Below are 20,927 nucleotides of genomic sequence, written 5' to 3' on the forward strand. Positions count from 1 at the left end.
CCTGCTCCATAAAAGCTGACTGTGGTGAACCTCAGACAAGCCATACAGATATAATTGAATGTGACAAGGGCTAAAGCATATTTTTGGAGCACCAAAATGGTGCATCCCAAACAGGTTTCATCCTTGTCAAAATGTATTGATTTCTCTGGTTTTGTGGAGTGGTTGATGTCTCTCTTACTCAGCGGTCAGCGGGAGAGGGTTGGTTTAAGAGGGTTCAAATGGAGGGCTGATACTAACACCCCATAACGAGTCTGTAAAACTGAATTTAACTTAGGCTGTCTCTCATTGTTCTAGACGAGATAGGCCTACTCTAGAGGCAAAGTACTCTACACTGTATTTATTTTATTTTATTTTATTGTAATTGCACTTAATTTGCTGAGTTTGTCCAATTGTTTTGTCCAAAGAATTTGAATAAACAAAATTTCGAGAGAAAAAAAAAGAAAGTTATCTTAACTTTTGGGGGTAAGTTAAACTCAAACTCAGTTTGGCCCAACTGAGTTTTCAAGCATCACATTATTTAAGAAAAGAGAGGGTGGGAGAACACCCTAAAAAAAACATGAGATAGTGTAGATTGCTTACATTTGAAATGATCTACCTTCAGTGACACAAAATACACCTGCATGCATATTCATTACTATTTTTTTTATTATTTATTTTGTGCGACGGGGAGAACGGGTAGCAAAGGGGAGAGAAAGAGAAGGAACGGAAAAGAGAGCTCGAGCTTGTGGCAACAACGAAGGTGATGAATTTCTCTTGGCCACAATCAGTGCACCTGGGTTTCCTTTGGTGTATCCAGAGGTAAATAATTGATGCGAGGATAAAAGCGTTTGTGAGGGGGAGTGAGACATTCAGACACGGGGGTGAAAACCCGGCCAGAGCCCCCTCTACCATGCCCCCCTCTCTGCCCGAGTCTGGCCCCTTGTCGTTTGGTGGCCCCTCACACAGCCCCCTCGGACGAGCGCTTGAAGTGCAAATCTGTGTTCTGACTTGTTCCTGGTTGCTGTCAGCATGTTTTCCTCTTGTCAGTGGCGATTGACTGGGGGCTCGTCTCACCCTTGTGCCTGGACTGTAGCGGGATCATTGACAGGCCAGTGACACTGCCCAACCAGATAATGGAAACCTATTGATTTTTTTTGTTCTCACACCCTCTCTTTTCTTCTCTCTCTTTTTCACAGAGGAAGTGTAGGCTCTTACACTTTAGGAATGACCGAAAGCAAAAGCAAGGGCACTGTCGACAGCGGCGAGGGCTCGGTCACTGGTCCTGATCCCGGAGTCGCTCCTGCCACTTCAGAGGAGTAAGTCAAGACAAGTGTTAGTCTTAGGAGACAAGAAAAATGCTAAGAAAGGGTAAAAAGAGTGTCCATCCATCAATCAATCAATCAATCAATCAATCAATCAATCAATCAATCCAACAGAGTCTCATGCAGGTGCACCTGAGAAGATAATGATCGGGAGATACATGTAATGTGAGATAAACCTGCGTTCCCTAGTCTGCCTTTGTCACAACTGCGCCAATGAAATATTAAGAACGTGCTTATCCGCCAGAGGGCGATTTTAATTACCACGTAAGGTTACACCATTAATATGAAACAACATGGCATGCGACCCTCTTCCTTCTACATTGTGGAGGTTCGATTTAACAAATAAAAATATGGCGATTAATAGAAAGCCTCTTTCTTGTTTTCCAAAGCCGAGTCATTATGCCTCCTGATTCAGATAAGACGTGCTCTCTTGCACACCGAAGAAGTGATGACACTTGTATACTGTTTTAATGGAGGAATCTCCAGAGAGCAGGCCTCTTTGATTCACTGCCTAATGATAAGCGTGCTCTGGTCTGTCAGCCGCACAGCCCCGTGGCAGATGGCTGGTGTGGATCTTACACATTTCTTTATGTTCCTGCCTCCCCCCTCGTCCACTTCATTCTTGAAGCTGCCAATGGTATAATGGAAAAACTCAATCCTGGTCATGGTTAGCTCAATCTCATTATAATCCCTCGTTTTTTATTCATTCGGCCCTTTGGGACACTGTCTGCCCACCATGCAGCTTCCAGCCTCGGTGGAGTGCCTTTTGATTCGTCCAGGAGAGCCTAATGAAGTCACAGAGAGATACAATTATTTCCCAAAGCAGGGGCATTAATGTACTCCAAATTCCCTCCGGAGGAACGTGATGACAATTGGTTTGTACAGCTTTGATCGCCAGTCTAAGCCCTGCCCGGGACAAACTGTGAGGTCGCCTCCCGGTCCAGACGCTTACTGATGAACCCCGGTCAAGCCGCTTTCTCTGATATTATCAGAGCTATTCCTCCACACAAAGGCAGAGCTGATATCATGGAGATCCTTGATACTTACATAACAGCAGCCTTTGTCAACAAAGTGGCAGTGTAAAGTAAATAAGTATTACAGCAGAAAAAGATACAAAGGTTTAAATCACAATTACATTTTAATTGGCTATTAGTGACTTAACAGAGACATAAATACAACGTGTTAACGCTTGCTCGGCTCATTAACACATTGTATACCTTAATTGATCGGTATGTGCTTGCACATTGTCATCACCAAGTAATGGTACATAGTTACATGGTAACTATTTGAAGGGCTGACCAAGGCTATTGCTCCATTTGGTCTTTACCTACAGCTTTATTTACAATCAAATGCTAAGAAATCATTTACCTCAGAAAGAATGAGTGGTAAAGATTCCCTTTAGTATCCTAAAGAAAAACATGATAATTAGTTGCGTAATTATACTTTTGTGTGACATACCTTACATTGTAGCACCATTAAATGATGATCAAAAATAGCATTTGCAGGGGTTTCAGCAACTTACAACAATATGGTACATTACTTTTTTGACATTATATAGATAGAACTAATTAATATTGCATTATGACAGTATTGCCCATGATATTACTAAACAACTAGAAAGCTCTGAAAAATATTCATCGATATTAATAAAGTTCACAGTTCATATCTTTGATAATAGCATTGAAACATTGTAATAGATTGCGCGTTACATGTTTTGGGCTCTAATGCCCAGTTTATGCAATATGACCTTTTTTCCCCTAATGTGTTAAATGAGGCATACGAGTAAATATAAGAACTTTTAACCAGAAATAAAGCACTACTGTAGATATATTATGATATTAACATACTCTCTTAAAAATTGGTTATACATGTCAGTGTAAATAAACTTTGCGGCGCAAAATTACAGTAAATAGCATTAAGTCGAGTGATCTTGATCGTCAAAGTGCCATGTTCTAAACAGTGACCTCTGAATTCAATGATTTGGAGACTTGCAAGTCACAGCAGCTGAGAAGTGCAGTCTGCAGCGATAAACTGCCTAATGTGCACATCCAAGATCTAAATATAGCCAAACTCTAAATCTATGTTGAAAATAGCATGCCCTTAAGAACAATCGAAGATCGATACAATAAAATTGGGAAATAAATCAAAGAGAAAAATGAATAATATGCAATATAAGAAAATCTTTCATTTATATTATATATCTATTTCTATTCTGTATTCATATACAGAGATGTATATGCAGTATTATATGTGTATTTGTTTATGAACATGTGCAGAACAGGTGTACAGTGAGCGTAGCTGGTGTGTAAACGTGGCTTAGGAGACCCCCTCAGGCAGACTGAGAGGAGGGTGTGTATCCAGGAGCAGGCGCTCAGGGGGAGATGGGGAACACAGCTCTTTACACAGCGCTGAAACCTCCACCATACCTGCACCCACGCCGGGGATACTCGTGTGCATAAGATGCCTCTGCAAGTGCTTGATCCAGTCTTCCTGAATTGACTGAGGACCCTGGAAGATCAGATCGCAGAACCTGGGGGAAAGAAAGAAAGAACGATATGAGAGCTGGTAGGAGAGAGTGTGGTGATGAAGTACAGGAGTGCTGTAAAGTACCTGCAGGTCATTCTGTAGATCACTTCAGAGGCGGCGTGTGAAGATGGAAACGCCTTCCTTTTTGGCCCAGGCCTTGATCTCGGCCTCTTTTGTTTACAATCATATGCTGTGAAAACAACAATGTAATTATAATCAATGAAAAGAGTGGCTGAGTGGCTAGATGATTAAATTAGGACAGATTGGAAGAGCATGTATGAAACCCTACTTGTTCCTTCTAATAAAGCAATTTCCTTCCGTCGCGCATATGCTCGAAGATGATTGGACAGGCTTACGGCGCTGTGGAACGTCGCGTTGCAGTGGATGCAGATCTTCTTATTCACTGCAAACTTCTCTGGATTATACATAAATAAAAAAGTTTTGAGCTAATGAGTATTTCAATAACAGTTAGATGACCTCATACTTTTTTTTCTGCACTCCACTCATGACTGCTCTATAAATAGCAAAAGCATGGTTATATGGCTACATGAGAGTGTAATTTAGAAAAGGCACACAGCAGCTTGAAGAAAATAAAACTGTGATTCCCTGAGTGTCATCACCTCCCACTCCATCTGTTTTCATATAATAAAGATGGGCTGTGCACTCTTGTAGTTGTACTGTATGTTCTCAGAAAGTATCTGCAATCAGTTTGATGGTTTGTTTGTTTGTTTGTTTGTTGGTTTGTTTGTTTTTAGGGGCAATGTTTGAAACTAGTCATCTGCTCTTATTGTACTTTCAGATGAAATGTGTCCAGTTAATGCAAATCTACAGCTGTTATATGAATCTTGAAGCTCTGGTGTTAATAATACAGGGAATTCAATACATGAAAACTAGGACTGTCAATTGATTAGAAGTTTTAATAAAATTATCTAAATGATTCAAATAATTGAATTAATTACTTTCCAAATTGTTGAACAATTATTATTAGCCAACAGTCCACAGAATTCCATTTCACATTTGAAATTGTTACTCTGGGGTGCGTTTCCTGTACAATGACAAAACTCGCTGCTTAAAGGTGCGGTATGTAGGATTGACAGCTAGTGGTCGAAATAGGTACTGCAGTCCAAATTCTAAATATTGGAGATCGTCGTTTCCCCCTCCCTTCCTCCTCAGACTCGACGCTCACGCAGGTTGCCAGCTTGAGTTGAAGTTTATGTTGATGCTCTCATTCATAGAGATTTTTAGATGGATGCCGAGGATTTTTAGGTCGGGTAGAATCTGCGATCTCTGACCCAATTTGTTTGCTGGCTTCCATGACTACAATACACAGTGTTTTCCAACAACTGGCAACCTAGGGTGTCAAAATACTATTGGGTAAACTGGCAGCGTGCGGTTTCGCACAGACCAAAACATAAACAGACATTCCGAAATGGAACGCACATTTCAAAGTAAAATAACTGGCTGTAGCATTGTTTTTCTGAGAAAAAAGTAGGTGAATTTAGCATGTTTCCTAAATATCTACAAACATATTATGGTATTTTTATGCTTTAGTAAAGTGCAAAACGTACATACTGCAACTTTAACTACCATAGTACGATATATCATTGAAGAAATCAACAAGCTAATCACTAGCTAATGATGTTTTGTCGTAAATGTATTGTTTAAATGTCGTTGGTTAATGATGTCACGCAGGTGAGGGATAATAATTTATTTTAATTCATTAATTTCAGATTGAATTAATCCCAGAGAGCCTGACGTTGTCATACTCAATTCTAGTCAGAATATGAGTCTGATACTGCTCTGTTGGGCTGTGATTATGGGGTGTGTTTCAACCGAACCAGGACCTCAATTGGATAGACCTACAACCAATCAGAGCAACGGAACAACGTATAACGTTAGTTGTTAAATGTCAACAGAACTCAACTGCACACAGTGTTGCCAAGTCCACAGGTTGAAGCGACCCCAATTATGTGATATTTAGATCCAGGAATGCAAATTTTAGCATGCAACCCTGCCAAAAAAAACACATACACCCCCCCCCCCCCCCCCCGGAAAAGCTATTGGGCTTGTTTTGACCTAGTTTTGAGTAGCAATTGGGCGGGTTTTGTTGTGAAAATTTGGCAACCCTGTCTGCACGCACGCTGGAGGAAGTAGAAGAAGAAGATGAGGTGTAAACGATCTTTGCCGGTGTTGTAAAAAAGAGTTTAAGGATACAGATACTAATCTCCGTTTAGGATTAAAACTAATTCAACCCAAGCGTTCTTTGGTGACGTGGATGCTTCCGTTACTGTTTATCATCTGTCCATCATCGTATAAACAACGGATCAATTCCAGACCGAACTGACCAAACCTCAAATACTGTAAGTTTTTCAAGTTCGGCTAAGTTCGGCTGGCATCCAGGCTAAATCCCAGATATTTTTTGCTAAAATGACGGACATGGCATCTGAGGACTAATTCTCTTTTTTCTATTTCTATTTTGCTTTATTTCCAGATTCAATAATAGAATCGTTCTTATGTACTAGAGCACATACGCACATGTGCACTCTTCAAAAACGGTGCTTTATATCTCTTGACAAACTAAAAGACATAATTTAAATTAGTTTATATTCTAAATGAAATATATAGATAGTACTGAATATCAGCTTGCTGATTTTGTCCACATGTCATGTAAACAAGAAACTGTGCTTCTAACCACAGGTCGAGAGCTAACGACGGGACTTGCAACCATAGTTGGCTAACGATACTTTTGGGAAACGCACCCCTGTCTGAGGTAGGAGCCATTCACACAGAATGCATTCTTGCATTCTGTCTGCACTATTTTTTAATGGTTTGTCATGTAGTGATCAAAAGGTTGCTGGGGTTTTTTTGGACCATGAGTGCCAAAACACTGTGAAACACTGTGAAAACAGTCTCCAGACACCTACATTATGTTCCATTCCATGACACTGTGTTTTGATGTTTTTGAAAGAATGTTCTGAATGATTTCGAACTCATTCTGTGCTGTAGTAGCAGCTGGGCCATGGCAGAGTTTGTAAAAATATGATTTGCATTTAGGTTGTGGTTCTTTCTTGTATTGTTCTGATAAGAGGACAATTTTATTAATGGCCCTATTGTAATTGTTAAAATTTCCAAGGATCAGCATTCTCCAAAAGTGATCGGACAGACCAAATTGTAAGTCGTAGAGACTTGCAACTTTGAGGGCTGGTAGTACTCAAACGGTCAACAATGTCACCAAGGCTCGCACCGATCGGCCTGACAGGGGCGCTACAGTGGTGAAGAGAGAACGAAATCACTCAGAACCGTTAGGCGTAGGCTCTTGTATCGTTGGAATCCTTGGCTCAAGATGGATAAAATGCATGCCATTTGGGGGTATTTTGGAATTTTTTTTTTAAACCTACTTTTGCGAACTCGTCCTAGGTTTTTCACCTGATCGGAACCAAACCAACGCAGAAATATTCTCTGGAGTCTGAATATCAATAATTATTTAAAAAAGTCAAAATTCCGATTCATTGTCACTTGGGGGAGCCAAAATGTTCAAAGTGGGAGGGGCCAAAAGGGAAAATACATGAAAATGGCTATAACCACCCAACGATTCGTCCAAAGGACTTGAAAATTGGCATGCAGTGTCTTTGTCCAAGTGCCATGACTGTCTATGAGGACATTGGCGTATCTCAAAAAAAAGAAAAAAAAAAGAAAAGAAAAAAAGAAGTTTGAGCACCTATTAGAGAAGGTTAACAAAGGCCGATCAAAACTAAACTCTGTGGGCGTGTTTGACTCATGGCACTAGAGGTCTGTGAGAAATTTGAAAGAAATCAGTCACCAGGTAGTGCTAACCAGTTTTAAGTCTCAGTAATCACGAGTTTCACGCATACACATAATATGCATATCATATGTTAGATATCCTCATTCTGAACGACTTTGCCTCAAGAACCACTGCTGTCAATCAAATTGTTCGTTATATATTTGAGAATATTTTAAAAAACTTTTGCGAAGTAGTCCTAGGTTTGTTTTACTCAACCTCGAGAAGCCACTGCAATACAATTCTCTGGAATCTCTTTGTCAATAACTATTAAAAATAAAAATTTACTTGAATTGATAGCCCTAATACAAACTTAATGGAAGATGGACAAATACACATATGAACAAAGTCACTCTGAGTAACAGTACAACTCAGATGACAGTTTCTTATTGAAATAGCCTACAAACTGCTTCACAGACATAGACAGTTAAAAACAGAGTTATCAGTTCATTACTGAACTGAAAATGTCAATGCCTATCCTATGTGTTTTTTTTTCTTTCTTTTTTTTTTCTTATTCGATTAAGAAAAAAAATCACGATTTAAAAGTCACGATTTACAGGTGAATCTATCTAAACAAGCACAAATGTCCTTTTTTCTAACTGGCCTCAGTAAACTTCCTGCAACAGTTGCGCTCCACCTCCAATCAGAGAGTTATAGCAGCAGAACATAAAGCAACATACCTGATTGTATGAATCTGGTTGAACAGTCAAATCAAATTTACTAATCATTGTATATCCAATTAAAATGGGCAACCTGTGAAATAAATTTGATTGTGAAACTTCATTAATTAGCTTTTTTTTATTAATTAAATGAGAGTTTTATTTGGGTACGCATGAAACAAAGACGTGCAAATACAGCTGATGTGTTTCCAGTAGTACATAAAAGAGCGCTATGCCTTTTACATTTGAATTTCAAAGCCACTTTTGATGACATTCATTCTTTTTGTACCTGGTACAATATTTCAATGAGTGGCAAACTTTTACCCAGCACTCTCTGAATCTTGTGTTCCCTCTCTCTTTTAATGGCATCAACTGGCAACTTCAAGGTTACGGGAAGAGAACTTTGTCTTAAATATGAAGCGTCTGTCATACATATTTAATATGGAGTGTATGACTGAAATTGGGTTTTAAGGTGCACTGTAAATAATGAAGGCAGTAGAGGTGGAAAAACATGTGAGAGCGGCTGTGAAACAAGGCTGTGCAGTCATACTACACTGTATTGATCATCTCTACCCATGCTTACTGTAAATATCTCAAATCAATGCTACAGCACTTAACAAACTACTTTATTATTTGCACTTCAAGGGCTATAACTATTAACAAAAGACTAACAACAATAAAAACCCTATGTTGTGGGAATAAAGAATGTTCAACGCTGGATTGTGACCCAGATATCTGAAACCTCACCTGTCTGTCACTCTCAGATTCTTTGATTCAACATCACTCGAAACAAGACAGATCACACGCTCAGCTGTCAGTGAACAGGCAAAAGATTCTTGTCATGGAGGGGTTTTGTTTTCACTAAAATTGCTCAGTATCAATGGTACTTCCAAGCTCTCTTTGTCCATTCACAATACACAAGAAAACAGAAATGAATGACCAATTACATGTCTAATTATTTTTCAACCACTTAACTTGATGCTAAATGGGCTTATGTAATTAAACATAAGCAAGGTATTGTCATCTTAAACATGAAATTTAAATTTCAGAGCCACTAGGGACACCATTTTTTTAAAACAATAACCTCTTTCTGTTGTTTACCAAAAGATATTCCAAGCTTGAGTAATGGTATCTTTTTGTGAGGAACAAACAAAAATTTAAGATGCGATCCATTGATAATTTTCCCTCATTAAACCTCTAATAGCTGTAACCGAATCAGCTCAGAGTTGTGCTTTTATTTATTTATTTATTGACATACTTTATGACCGTCTTTATGAACTTTATGAACTGTTGTTCTGTGTAAAAAAAAGCTTCAAAAATGTTTCATCAAAATTTCTCTTTTGTGTTTAAAAAATAATAACAATTATAAACAGCATTTTGATCTTGTTAAAAAATAAAAATGTAATGGTAACTTTTTTTCCAAGTCGCAATTCTTACTTTTCTCTCAGAATTGTGAGATTTAAACTCACAATTAAAGACAAGATAATTGCGATTTTCATCACAAAATTGTAAGTTTATCTAGTTTATATACAGTATATATATTTTTTTTCATAGAAAAAAGTAAAAATTGTTTGATAAAAAGTCATAATTACTGTTTTTATTTTTATGCTGTGGGGGAACATGCTTCCATAGGATGTGAGAGTGAGATATTTTCCTATTTGGGTGGACTATCACTTTTTACGGAACTCCAGGTAAAGATCTTAAGGCATATCAAACATTGGTTTGTTTAAGGCTATTATCAAAGAAATGTAGTATTGTTGACACAATTTAGTGATTGTGTGGTTCCTAACCTTGGCTCCAGTGAGGATCCAGCTTCACAGTTGGTGATCTGGGTATGCTGCCACTAGTGTAGGAGATGGTCAAAGGAGTACTGGCATCCTCTGAGTGGCCTTCGACCTCCATTTCTTGCTCCACTTTCCTACTTCCCAGCAGATCCTCTAAAGTGCTAGATCGGACCTTATCGGCCCTCTTCCTCTCCCTGTCGACCTGGGGGGGCCTGATCATAGTCCATTGCCCTTCGTCTTGTGTGCCAGTGGCATGATGGATCTTCATGGGAATGCCAGAGGATGTGAGAAACAGTCCATCGCTGTTGGCAAACTTTTGAGAGACAAAAGGTTTTGATAAGTGTGGTCTGGAACCAAACACCCTCATAATGTTCCTGTACTCCGCCTCATCCTGAAGAAGTTCTGTCAGAATGCAGAGAGGTGACTTGCTAGCGCCCGAAATAGGCTTGCCAATCCGCTTCAGATGACCCCGCACATGATTGGAGAGGCCGGTCTTAGTGTCAAACCAGCCCAGGCACAGGGGACAGGTGTGCTCGGTTTTAGACTCTGGCTTATCTGCCATGATGAAAGCACATAATTACTTTAAATTAATAAGTTACATGTAGAAATGTTTGTACACACACATAAATATAGGTTATGCATGTGTGATTTTAGTTTGAGAGAATTATCTAAAATCACAATGACTTGAACAAGGAAAGGTGAACAATAATCACCTTTTCTGATTCTGCGATTCACTGAGGGAATTTTTCTGCGTATGCGAGGCTGGCGGTCCTGAGATGCCACTTGCTCAGGTGACACCACGTGACGAGCATCATAACTCAGCCCAACCCTATGTAAGTGTCCTCTCACATGGTTAGACAAGCTCACCCCAGACTCAAACACTGCAGGACAGTAGGGGCAGACCTTCCTGCCCACCAAAGACAATGGGTTGACAATATACTCTGCATAAGGATCGCTTTGCTGATAAACAACATGATCAGGGTTATCCTGACCTATTATACTCTCAATACACTCCTCCTTCACTATAAATGTACAAATATCATCACTGTCCTCCAGGGTGCTATTGTCTAGATTAGTGTGATTGGCATAGTCAGTAATGTTGTTGTGGAGAGGGATGAAATAATCACTGGGGCTACTGCTATAAAATTGATCTGGAGACTCTTTGGTGCAGTCGCTAAAATCCTGAGCACCTTCATTGTCATCTCCCTCTTGTGGTGTACTAAGGTCCCATTGTGGAGACTCTGGCTCACATTTTGGAAGACGCACATGAGGAATATTGGCATGGGTGTTGCGATAAGGGATTGACATTTTTCTTTTCGACGGCATTTTGTGCCTCAGCGTTTGCAGCGCTAAAGTACTGCCAGTTGAAGGATCTTTGGGACGGCTCTCAGTGCCAGGGTTCAGACAGGCTGCTTTACTCACGATCTCTGTTTTCGTTGTAAGATGTACGTCAAAGCTGGAAAGATATTTTGTCCTCTTTTCGGAGACAGCGCTTTCATATTCTTGATTGTCTTCTTCGACATACGGGAGACCTGTTGTCACGTCTATTTTCTCTGTAGGCAGAGGGGATAATTTGCTTGGCTTGTCACTTCTCAGTGAGAATGGTGACAGCTTGTTTGCTGGGCTGCCAGGGCTCCGTTTGATCAGTGAGGAGCTGAAACCGTCACAGGCTTTTTGTGTTTCTTTGCTTCTCACATTAAGGTCAGCGGAGCCATTGGGCCTAAAGGGCAGCTCACCTCTGTCCCTAACAGACCGGTTCTCTGTGCTTTGAATCTTTGGCATCAGTTCAGATGAGTCCTTGGTTTTAGGTTGGTCAAACAAAGCTTTTATGTGATCATCCATATTGCGGTGTGTCTGAGGTTCATAACTCTCATAATATGGCTGCCCGTGGATGAGCTCCACATGCTTTCTGAGACTATATCTATTCGTAGTTCTAAATGTGCAATTTTGACATACAAAAGAGTTGCTAGTCTTGCCACATGTGTTGTGGTGAGCTGTACACTCATGTGCCTCCATTTCAGTGGGAGTCATGTGATCACATTCCTCACAGCTATAAGACAACTTCTCCTTCTCATTAGATTTGCCATGTTGGACGAAAGTTTTGGGGCATTTCGTTCCAAAGACACACTGGGGACATTGAAGGCAAGCTCTTCTTCCCTCGACATCTATCTTACTGAAACCTTTAATCTCTTCCATCAGCCTCTCCCTCCGCACCTGGTGGATTATAATGTGCTTTTGCAGAGAGGTTAGGTCTCGGAATGAACGCCCACACTCTCTACATATAAAGGGTCGGGGAACGTGTTCTTGTCTCACCTCTTTATTCCTATCTAAATGATACATCATATGCCTATGCAAATGCCTCTTCTCCTTGAAATTATCGTTGCACTTTGAACACGGGAAGAAGGACAGCTCTTCGCCTGTTTTTGTCTCTGTCTTTAACCGTGCCGATTTTTCACCCATGTAGGTGTTTGTTTCTATGTCGCTGCCGCCTTCATCACATCTCTCTTCCTTCTCGCTTGAAATTAGCTCCTTCATGGCAGCTGACTTGTCGCAGAATTTCTCCAGGCGCAAGCCGGCATATGCTTTCAAACTTTCCGGCTCTTTCCTGAAGGCATGTTCTTTGTTAATGGACGACTCAAAATCGGAGTCTTCATCAGATAGGGAATTCTGGGATGCGTAATCAAAGCCATCATAAACATGTCCTCCAGTGTCAGCCCTCTCCATGGCACGATTTTTACGCATTCTCCGTCTTTGGTTGGCAGGTGGAGCTCCATCAATCTCCACCTTTGTTCTTACCTCATCACCTGCTACACTGCTTTTCAACAGTATCCGCATGAACTTCTCCTGCAGGCCCCAAGTTATACCATCACAGTCATCAGAAGAACTCTCTGACAACTCAGAATCAAAGTCCCATAAGCACCCTGCTTTGATTCCCTTTCTAGTCAACAGTCGGCTGATTGGCCTGTTATCCAAGCCTTCCCCCACCAGCACATCTAGAGGGGCCTCACTGTCACTGTTGTTTGATTCAGATGAGGCCCGTGCGGGCTGCACTTTTAGGGCGCACCCTTCTGCTTTCTGCCGGGTGTCTGATTGAAGCTCACTGGGAGGTGGTAACACCTCAGGGCTAGTGTCTGTCCCAGGCAGAGGGGACATGTCTTTGTTGTGGACGCAGGACTCCTCTGAGGTACAGTGTGAAGCAGCTCCATTAACAAGTGCTCCTGAAGGCAATGAGTCGTTTGTGCTGGGGGCAGCAGGGATGCTACCACAGACAAATGGGTTCGGCTGGACTCCATTTAAAGGGTTTTGGTGACTGTCCAAGGGCAGGGGCTCTGGTGGATCCAAGTTGTTATTGTTGTTGTTGGGAGAAGATGTGCTAGTCAACTCTTGAGCGTCATAGGAAGATTCTACCTCTTTGTCTTCCTCTGCGCTCTCTTTTACTGCCGCCATAACGGAGACAACACAATCTGTGAAAGAGAGACAAGTGATCAGTTTCAAATCAGCAAGGGTCAATGACATGGTGGACTGTGTAATAAAGGGGAAAAAACATGTGCCAAGGTTTTTAGAAAAGTTTGTATTTGTATTCATGTTGGTTTCATGTGGTTTTAAAAAAAGAAATAATAATAATGTAAAAAGTAATAATGTATTCAGGAAGAAGGTCCTCTCTCTGATATCATTAGCTGTTGCATCTTTTTCCCAGCATATTTCTGTATGTTGTTTGCAGCGCATGATCTTGTAGGCTGCACCACATAACTTTTGCTGCTCAAAAGGATTTCAAATATTAATAAGCAAACAAGCAGCAGTTAGGCAGTTATGTTAAACATATTATAATATATTAAGATATAAGGACAGTTGTTAAATGATTTTTAATTAGGGATGCACGATATATTGGCCCACATATCGGTATCGGCCGATACATTCGTTCTTAATGTTATTGTTATCGGACCGATAAGAAAATTTGGCCGATATATTAAAGCCGATAAATAATGGATTATTTCCTTCAGCTGAGAGAATTCAGATGCACACTGTTCGCCATGATGGTTTTGAATAGCTTAAAAATATAATTGGAATCACTTCAAAACAGGAAAATACAGTTAAGTGCAACATGTGCAGCACAAGTCTGTCACATAGGCTACATAAAATTATAATGAGAACATTATAATTGTGCTTGGAACATGGCTTTTAATGTTGAGACTTTTGTTTTTGTAATCACAAAAAGATTTTGATTAAGATTTATAGGCTAATATATTGGTTATCGGCTTTCAGATATAAATAATTATCGTATCAGCCAAAATGTTCATATCGGCAGAGGTGGAAAGTAACAAATTACATTTACTCGCGTTGCTGTAATTGAGTAGGTTTTTTGTGTACTTCTACTTTTTTAAGTAGTATTAAATATCTGTAATTTTACTTTTACTTAAGTAAGTTTTGTTTAAAGTATTGTACTTTGCTACATTTTAACCCACATCCGTTACTGAGTAAAAATAAATAAATAAATTATACAAAGCGGGGGGGGGGGGGGGGTCGCCCTCCGGAAACTACTGCATTGAATTGAAGGGCAGGAGAACAAACTAGCAAAAATCAAGACACACGTCAGTGATGCAGACCCAGCTGAAAGCAAAACGCCATCCCGAACCCCTGGCTAGTATGGAAATATATTGGATATAGAAAAAAATGTGGTGTTGTCCTGGAGGATATCCAATTTGCAAAAAATGTGGATGCAAATAAGGAAACACATAGCACATGTTCGGGAACATGGATACAGATCGTAAACACCTCTGTGCAGATATAGGTATGTTTATAACTTAAGGCCGAATGATTTCTGGGATGCAGAGGGAAACCCCAGAATCCAGTCATGAAAAATTAATTTACAGTATAATGAAGATGTCACATAAAACACAAACTGATGGATGATGAATAAATCGAAAGTAGAGTTGTACAATAAATCAAATCACGACATGGTCTGTGAATATTAAAGCGCAAAACACTGCTATATAAAAATATGATCTGCTTGTTCTGAATGAGCAGCGCCATTTCGTCTACTACAAAATCAAGTACGAGTGATGCTCAAGGCGTTTTTAACGTCTCACAAACCATATTTGGACATAAACACATGAACATTTCCTGAGCCGATTCATAATTTTTATTTGAATAAAATCCATTGTCAAATACACTCTGAAACAGGTCTTCACTACAACCCATCAAAATAAAAGTTAAAATTATGACAGAAATATATTACTATTGTAGGACTACAATAGAATGTACTTGTCAAAATAATAATAATAACAATAATAATACATAATTTAAACATTTTTTAAGAAACTTTGGTTTAATTTAGTAAATCTCTGTTTTGCAGCACTTTGCCAAAAAATAATAGGATAAAAGTTTGTTACATTTTATTTGATTACCACCGATAATATATTTGTATTAAATCATAAAAAGAAAAATGTAATAGGACTCTATTATTCTTTTTTTATATTAACATTTTAGTTGTTAATCTAATTCATAATAATTTATTTAATTAAGTTTGATAAGACATATTTTATTGAAATTTTAATAAACAAAACAAACAAATGGTTTAAAGTTTGAAAACCTGTTTTCATTAATTGAATGGCCATTTTAACTGGTGATAATAATAACCATAGTTTAATAATACAGTTTATTTATTAAATAATTGTTTAATACTGTGATTCTGTGAAACTGAAGTTTTCTGAGATGGTTATCATATTGTGAAAATCCCATTCTATTACAACCCTACACAGGAGAGTTCTCCACCCCCCTGTTAAAAAAGTAACTCTGTTTACTCTGAGTAAATTTTAAATTAACTACTTTTTACTTTTACTTGAGTAGATTTTTAGACCGGTAATTTTACTTGTATTTAATTAAAATTTCCTTGAAGTAATAGTACTTTTACTTGAGTAGAATATTTTGTTACTCTTTCCACCGGTGCATCTCTCTTTTTAATTCAAACATTAAAAACAATCATCATAAAAGATTTTTATGTATTGATTTACGTATTCATGTATTAAATAACTACAGGGAGCATTTAAGAATTTAGTGCTCTCTAAAATGTACTAATAGTGGCCTAAAGTAGATTGCCGCCTTTTTTTTTTTGCCACAATATGATTCCCAAACACCCACTGTCACCGCTTCTTTTCACAACACACCCCAATGTTAGCCCTGGAAGTCCTGGTGAGGAAGCTTAATTATGTGAATGCACCTCTGGGATCTAACCTTCCTGTTTCTCCCACCAAAGTTCTCAGCCGCCTGCTAAAATTGACCAATTTCCATGGGAACAAAGCACACCCCCAATAAGATCATATTATTCTGTCTTATCACTCTCTGATGGTGCCAAAGCACATCCCAGCACGAGACTGTTGTTGCTTCAAACCTGACAAATTGGCACACTGCACAAACATACACAGAGAGACAGACACACACACACACTCAGGTAAAAACGCTCCCGCTCATGACTAGCCAGAGAAATATACCTCAGGTGTCATCAGCCGATCTAATTATATTTGATGGTTTTCAACAGCTCGACACCAGCAAACCTGTGGGACAACAGGACTGTGTTTAAAGGGTGTGTTAAAGGGGCCCAGGCTTGCTGTTGTCCTGCTAGGCCACAGTGTATGCTCTGAGGATTTGACATTCAGCACTCGCTGCTCTCAACAGGAAGCCGCGTTGCTAACGAAGTGTTAAATTCAGTGTTAATGAGTGGCTTCACTGTTACCACCTCCTAGGTAAACCTTCCGAGCTCCATATTCTCTCCATCTGTTGGGGTGTGAGGGGCTTTCGGAGGGAGAACAGACGCTCTGCATTTAAAAACGAACTTCGCTGCAAACCCCTAAACAGCAGGGTGGCAAAGCCTCAGAATATGATTTTAGCTTTAAATTTACAGGCCTCATTAGCTTCCAGTTTCCACACTGATCTGTTCCATACATAACAAACAGGGTTCAACTGCAATGCGTCTTTTAAAAATTCATTCGCTTCTATTTACTTCATTTAGTCAATGTTAAAAGGCTCCCTTTGCCTTGCTGGAAGCTATTTACAAGGATTATGAGCTTAAATACATTTACGCTCGGCGCGGAGATCAATCTGAAGCGATTAGCTCTTTTTCTCAATCTCGCTCTAACTCTCTTTCTTCCCTCCTTGAAATATGCTCAGTAATGAACATGTTTGAATTCACAAACAACAATGAATCAGAGGAGGTCCCACTGTGATCAGTCTAAATTAACTGCACAAGTAAAAGAGCACTTAACACTTACACGACACACATATGTCATGTGCTCTCTCTCTCTCTCTTTCTCTCAGCCCCTATTCTTTCCATCAGCACTTGTTCTAACACTCGAGTTGCACCTCATCTTGAGGTTACTGCTGAAAAAATAAGAGGTGATAATTGCATATTATCATTACACATTATTCTAGAACCCCAGAAGGTAAACTTTTCTTGGATATTTATTAATCATAGGAGGATACAAACTACTTGCTATGTTCCACTTTGGTGTCCTTAACTTTTTTCCACCTACTAGACTCGGTGACAAAAGGCCAAAAGTGTACGTTCCAAGAATACAGTTATACGGTGTACTACAAATGCAGAGAAACATAAAGTGTGTTCTATAAATATGAGACACATTCACAGAACTCAAATGAATCTTTATTAAAAAATAACTTCTTAAAGTAGGATGAAGACATGGACCTATAATGCATTTTTCTTCTGTTTTTTTTCCCTAATGCATGCAAGCTACGAGACAGAAATTGATTACCCAAACACTTCAGACTCATTCAGTTGGACGAAGCTGTGAAACCCCTCATAGTTCCTTCAGACTCTTCTCCTAAAAGAGAGGACTACAACAAAAGTCAGAAAGACCAGGTGGGAGAAGTCATTCAGAGCAGTTAACTGTCTATGTGAATCGGCAACATGCCCAACTCCATTTCACTTTATCCATTACTCTCTCTCTTTCTTTCTTTTACCTGTCCTTCTTTTCCCCATCCTCTCTTTCTCTATCACAGAAAAAAAAAAAAACATCTAATCAAAGAAGGGAGGCCATGGCCCCTCAAGTACAGAGCAGAGAATCTTCCTCGATTAATGGGAGTTATTGATTTGTTTGGCACACTGTGAATTTATGAAGCCGCCTCTCAAGTGTGAGAGACTAACAAAGCACAGCTGTGAGCAAACAAACAGGTAGCTATTCAACCTGACACCTCACAGAGACTGAGGAGAGCCTGTCTTTCTCTTATTCTCTTGCCATGTTGAGGAAAAGCATTGAGTTCAACTCAAACAGTCTCCTTAACACACAGAGCAGCAGTGACAGGAGGAAACTCTTGCTGGGTTTTATAGCACATGCTACAAGCTGACGGGACAAGATATGTTTTGGGAATTATTTTTTGTTGTTGTTTTTTTGCAAGGGAACGCTCATGCATTCAGGAATGTCATATTATATTTTGATTCATAATAAAATAAATGATTTGTAAAATGAGTTCAGAGGTCTCAGTTAACAAGTCTGACTATTTAAATCACACCATACATATTCATGCACGTCGCTGTACTGTCTGAGCTATAGGAAAGCAAATATACGTTGGATAGCTGTCACATGGGGCTTTCACACCAGGTAGTACTAGGAACTTATAGTTCTGGTTCCCCGAGTGGTTCCCCTAGGGTAGGGCTGTAACGATTTGACCAAAAATAAAAACCTTGATTAATTGAATATTTTACCTCGAATACAAATAATGAACGATTATTTTGCTCTTTTTTATTTATTTATTTATTTTATTTTTTTGACCTCGTAAGGTTTTTGAGTAATTTCACTGATAAGGTTTGTACTGTAAATATTTTTTTTAATGAAAAAGTGAATTTCTTTGTGATTTTAAAATGCTTGAAGGAAACGGTTGACTTTCAGCAGTTATTGTCTATGGGGCAGATTTCTGTTTGTTGTACATCAGATACAGATACATCAGCACAGTAGGCCTACATTACATTTATTTGAATGCATTAATTAGAGAGTGATTGTGTGTGTGAGTTAGTCATACCGTCTCTATTCATTATGAAGCTGTGGTTTGTACTTACTTCAAAGGTATTAAAATATATGCCTATAATGGTTGAGTTTCTGCGCTGCTTTAGTCACAGGACAGCGTTGACACTGCGTTTCTGCGCTGCTCTCTGCGCGCAATCTTCACGTGATGTGCGAGCTTCTGTCTGAGTGTTCGTTTGTCACAATATATCAGGCATTAGTTCAACATAATACACATCTGATGGTCTAAAATCGCTTTAATGTTCAAACTGGCAGGGCTTAAACCACATACAAATGACAAAGCTTTGTGAGGACGCATGTGAAAGAGGTCTGCCTTCAGGGCGCGCGCGCGTTGTCAGAGACGCGACACGGTTCGGCTCTGTCTCACAGAAAAAAGCTGAGCACTGAACCGATAAGTTTTCCGCATTGTTGTTTTTGAATAGTGCACAATCGCTTGAAACTGGCAAGCCTTTAAACACATTTACTTGACAAACTTTATGAGGACTAAAGTGAAAGTGATCTCGCTTCGGGGCTTGTGCGCGCCTTCTGTGTGTGTGTGTGTGTGTGTGTGTGTGTCAGCGCGTAGGCTATAAAAACAGCAACGTTCATCAGCCAATCAGATTCAAGCATTCAACGGCCCCGTAGTATAAACAAAGATAACTGCTCCTGCATCTCTCTGTGTACTGGCAAACTGCACTTGATGTGACTGACGGGGCGGAGTCACCTGAAAACCAAAATAACCGACATGGGAAAAATACGTCGGTTAGAGGTTCTGAATGTCGGTTTTGATTATTTTTCGATGAATCGTACAGCCCTACCCTAGGGCCATTTTCCTGGTTGCATTTGCTCTGCCAGTAGGAACTCTGAAGTGACGTCAGCCGTGCTTTTTGTTGTGACTTTTATTTTGATGCCGTGGCAGAACTTTATTTTGATGTTGCTGAGAACGGCAGAGCCCAGACAAGGCAAAATCTCAACATAAAATAACAATAAATAAATGTGCTACTTATCAGATTGTGTTTTATTAACGTCTAAACCTACCACTACCCTAAACCTACCCTTACAATAATGCAAATACAGTAATCAAATGACACAATATTGATGTGCACATACCCAGTGGCCGTAGCTGTATCCCTTTTTAGTCTGTACCACTCTCACATTCTAATTTTTTTTTTCTCCTTTTATTTTTTTTCCTCGTTTGTCTAAGCACACTTATTGTTTGGTATGGTGTGTATAATGTGATGTGGCATTTGAATGTAATCTCAGCCTTTGTTTGTAAATCTTTCAGTTATGACTGCCTTTCTGTTATTGTTCAACAAGTTTATGAATAAAAACAAAAAACATTCTCCATCTTCATTAGTTTATGAACTGTATCCTAACCAATACATTATTAGATAGAATTGTTAGACAAAGAAAGTAGACAGAATATGAAAGTATTAGCGTTTGCTGTGTGGTTGATATCCAATGTCGCGACTGAGCAGAAATACATAATCATGTTTTGCTTGGTCCAATCAAAATTGTGTTGGATTTTCTCTTTAGGTTGAGAGGTCCATCTATCATCCATCTATGTTTCCCTTGTTCATAGAGTTAGTTTCTGTAATAAATATATAGGCTATAATCTGTGTGTAGACCGTTTTTTAAAAACGGTGGGTGCTGGTGTTTTGCATGCATTCGGCCAATCAGTGTACACGTACGTCACTGGTAGTTCCTATTGTGCTGGGTTAGACTCTACTCTGAAGTTGTTCCTAGTTCCTGCGGTGCGAACATGCCAAAATCCGGGTACTTCCGCCAATAGTTCTAGGAACTATGAAAAGGTTCCTCCGGTGCGAAAGCCCCTATTATGTTGCACACAA

General features: G+C 39.4%; 1 protein-coding gene across 1 annotated transcript in view; it reads right to left on the minus strand.

The window, feature by feature from the left end:
* Positions 1-657: 657 nt before the first annotated feature.
* Positions 658-20,927, minus strand: part of znf644b (zinc finger protein 644b) — a 36,224-nt gene continuing 15,954 nt past the window's right edge. The window contains exons 2-6 of the mRNA XM_079840152.1: positions 10,783-13,533; positions 10,076-10,624; positions 4,117-4,242; positions 3,912-4,017; positions 658-3,831 (exon numbers count right to left, since the gene is read on the minus strand). Coding sequence (XP_079696278.1) covers positions 3,618-3,831; positions 3,912-4,017; positions 4,117-4,242; positions 10,076-10,624; positions 10,783-13,516 — 3,729 coding nt within the window. The 5' untranslated portion in view covers positions 13,517-13,533 and the 3' untranslated portion in view covers positions 658-3,617. The remainder of the gene's footprint in view (positions 3,832-3,911; positions 4,018-4,116; positions 4,243-10,075; positions 10,625-10,782; positions 13,534-20,927) is intronic.

Source organism: Gobio gobio, assembly GCF_949357685.1.
Source record: "Gobio gobio genome assembly, chromosome: 17".
Lineage (NCBI taxonomy): Eukaryota > Metazoa > Chordata > Actinopteri > Cypriniformes > Gobionidae > Gobio > Gobio gobio.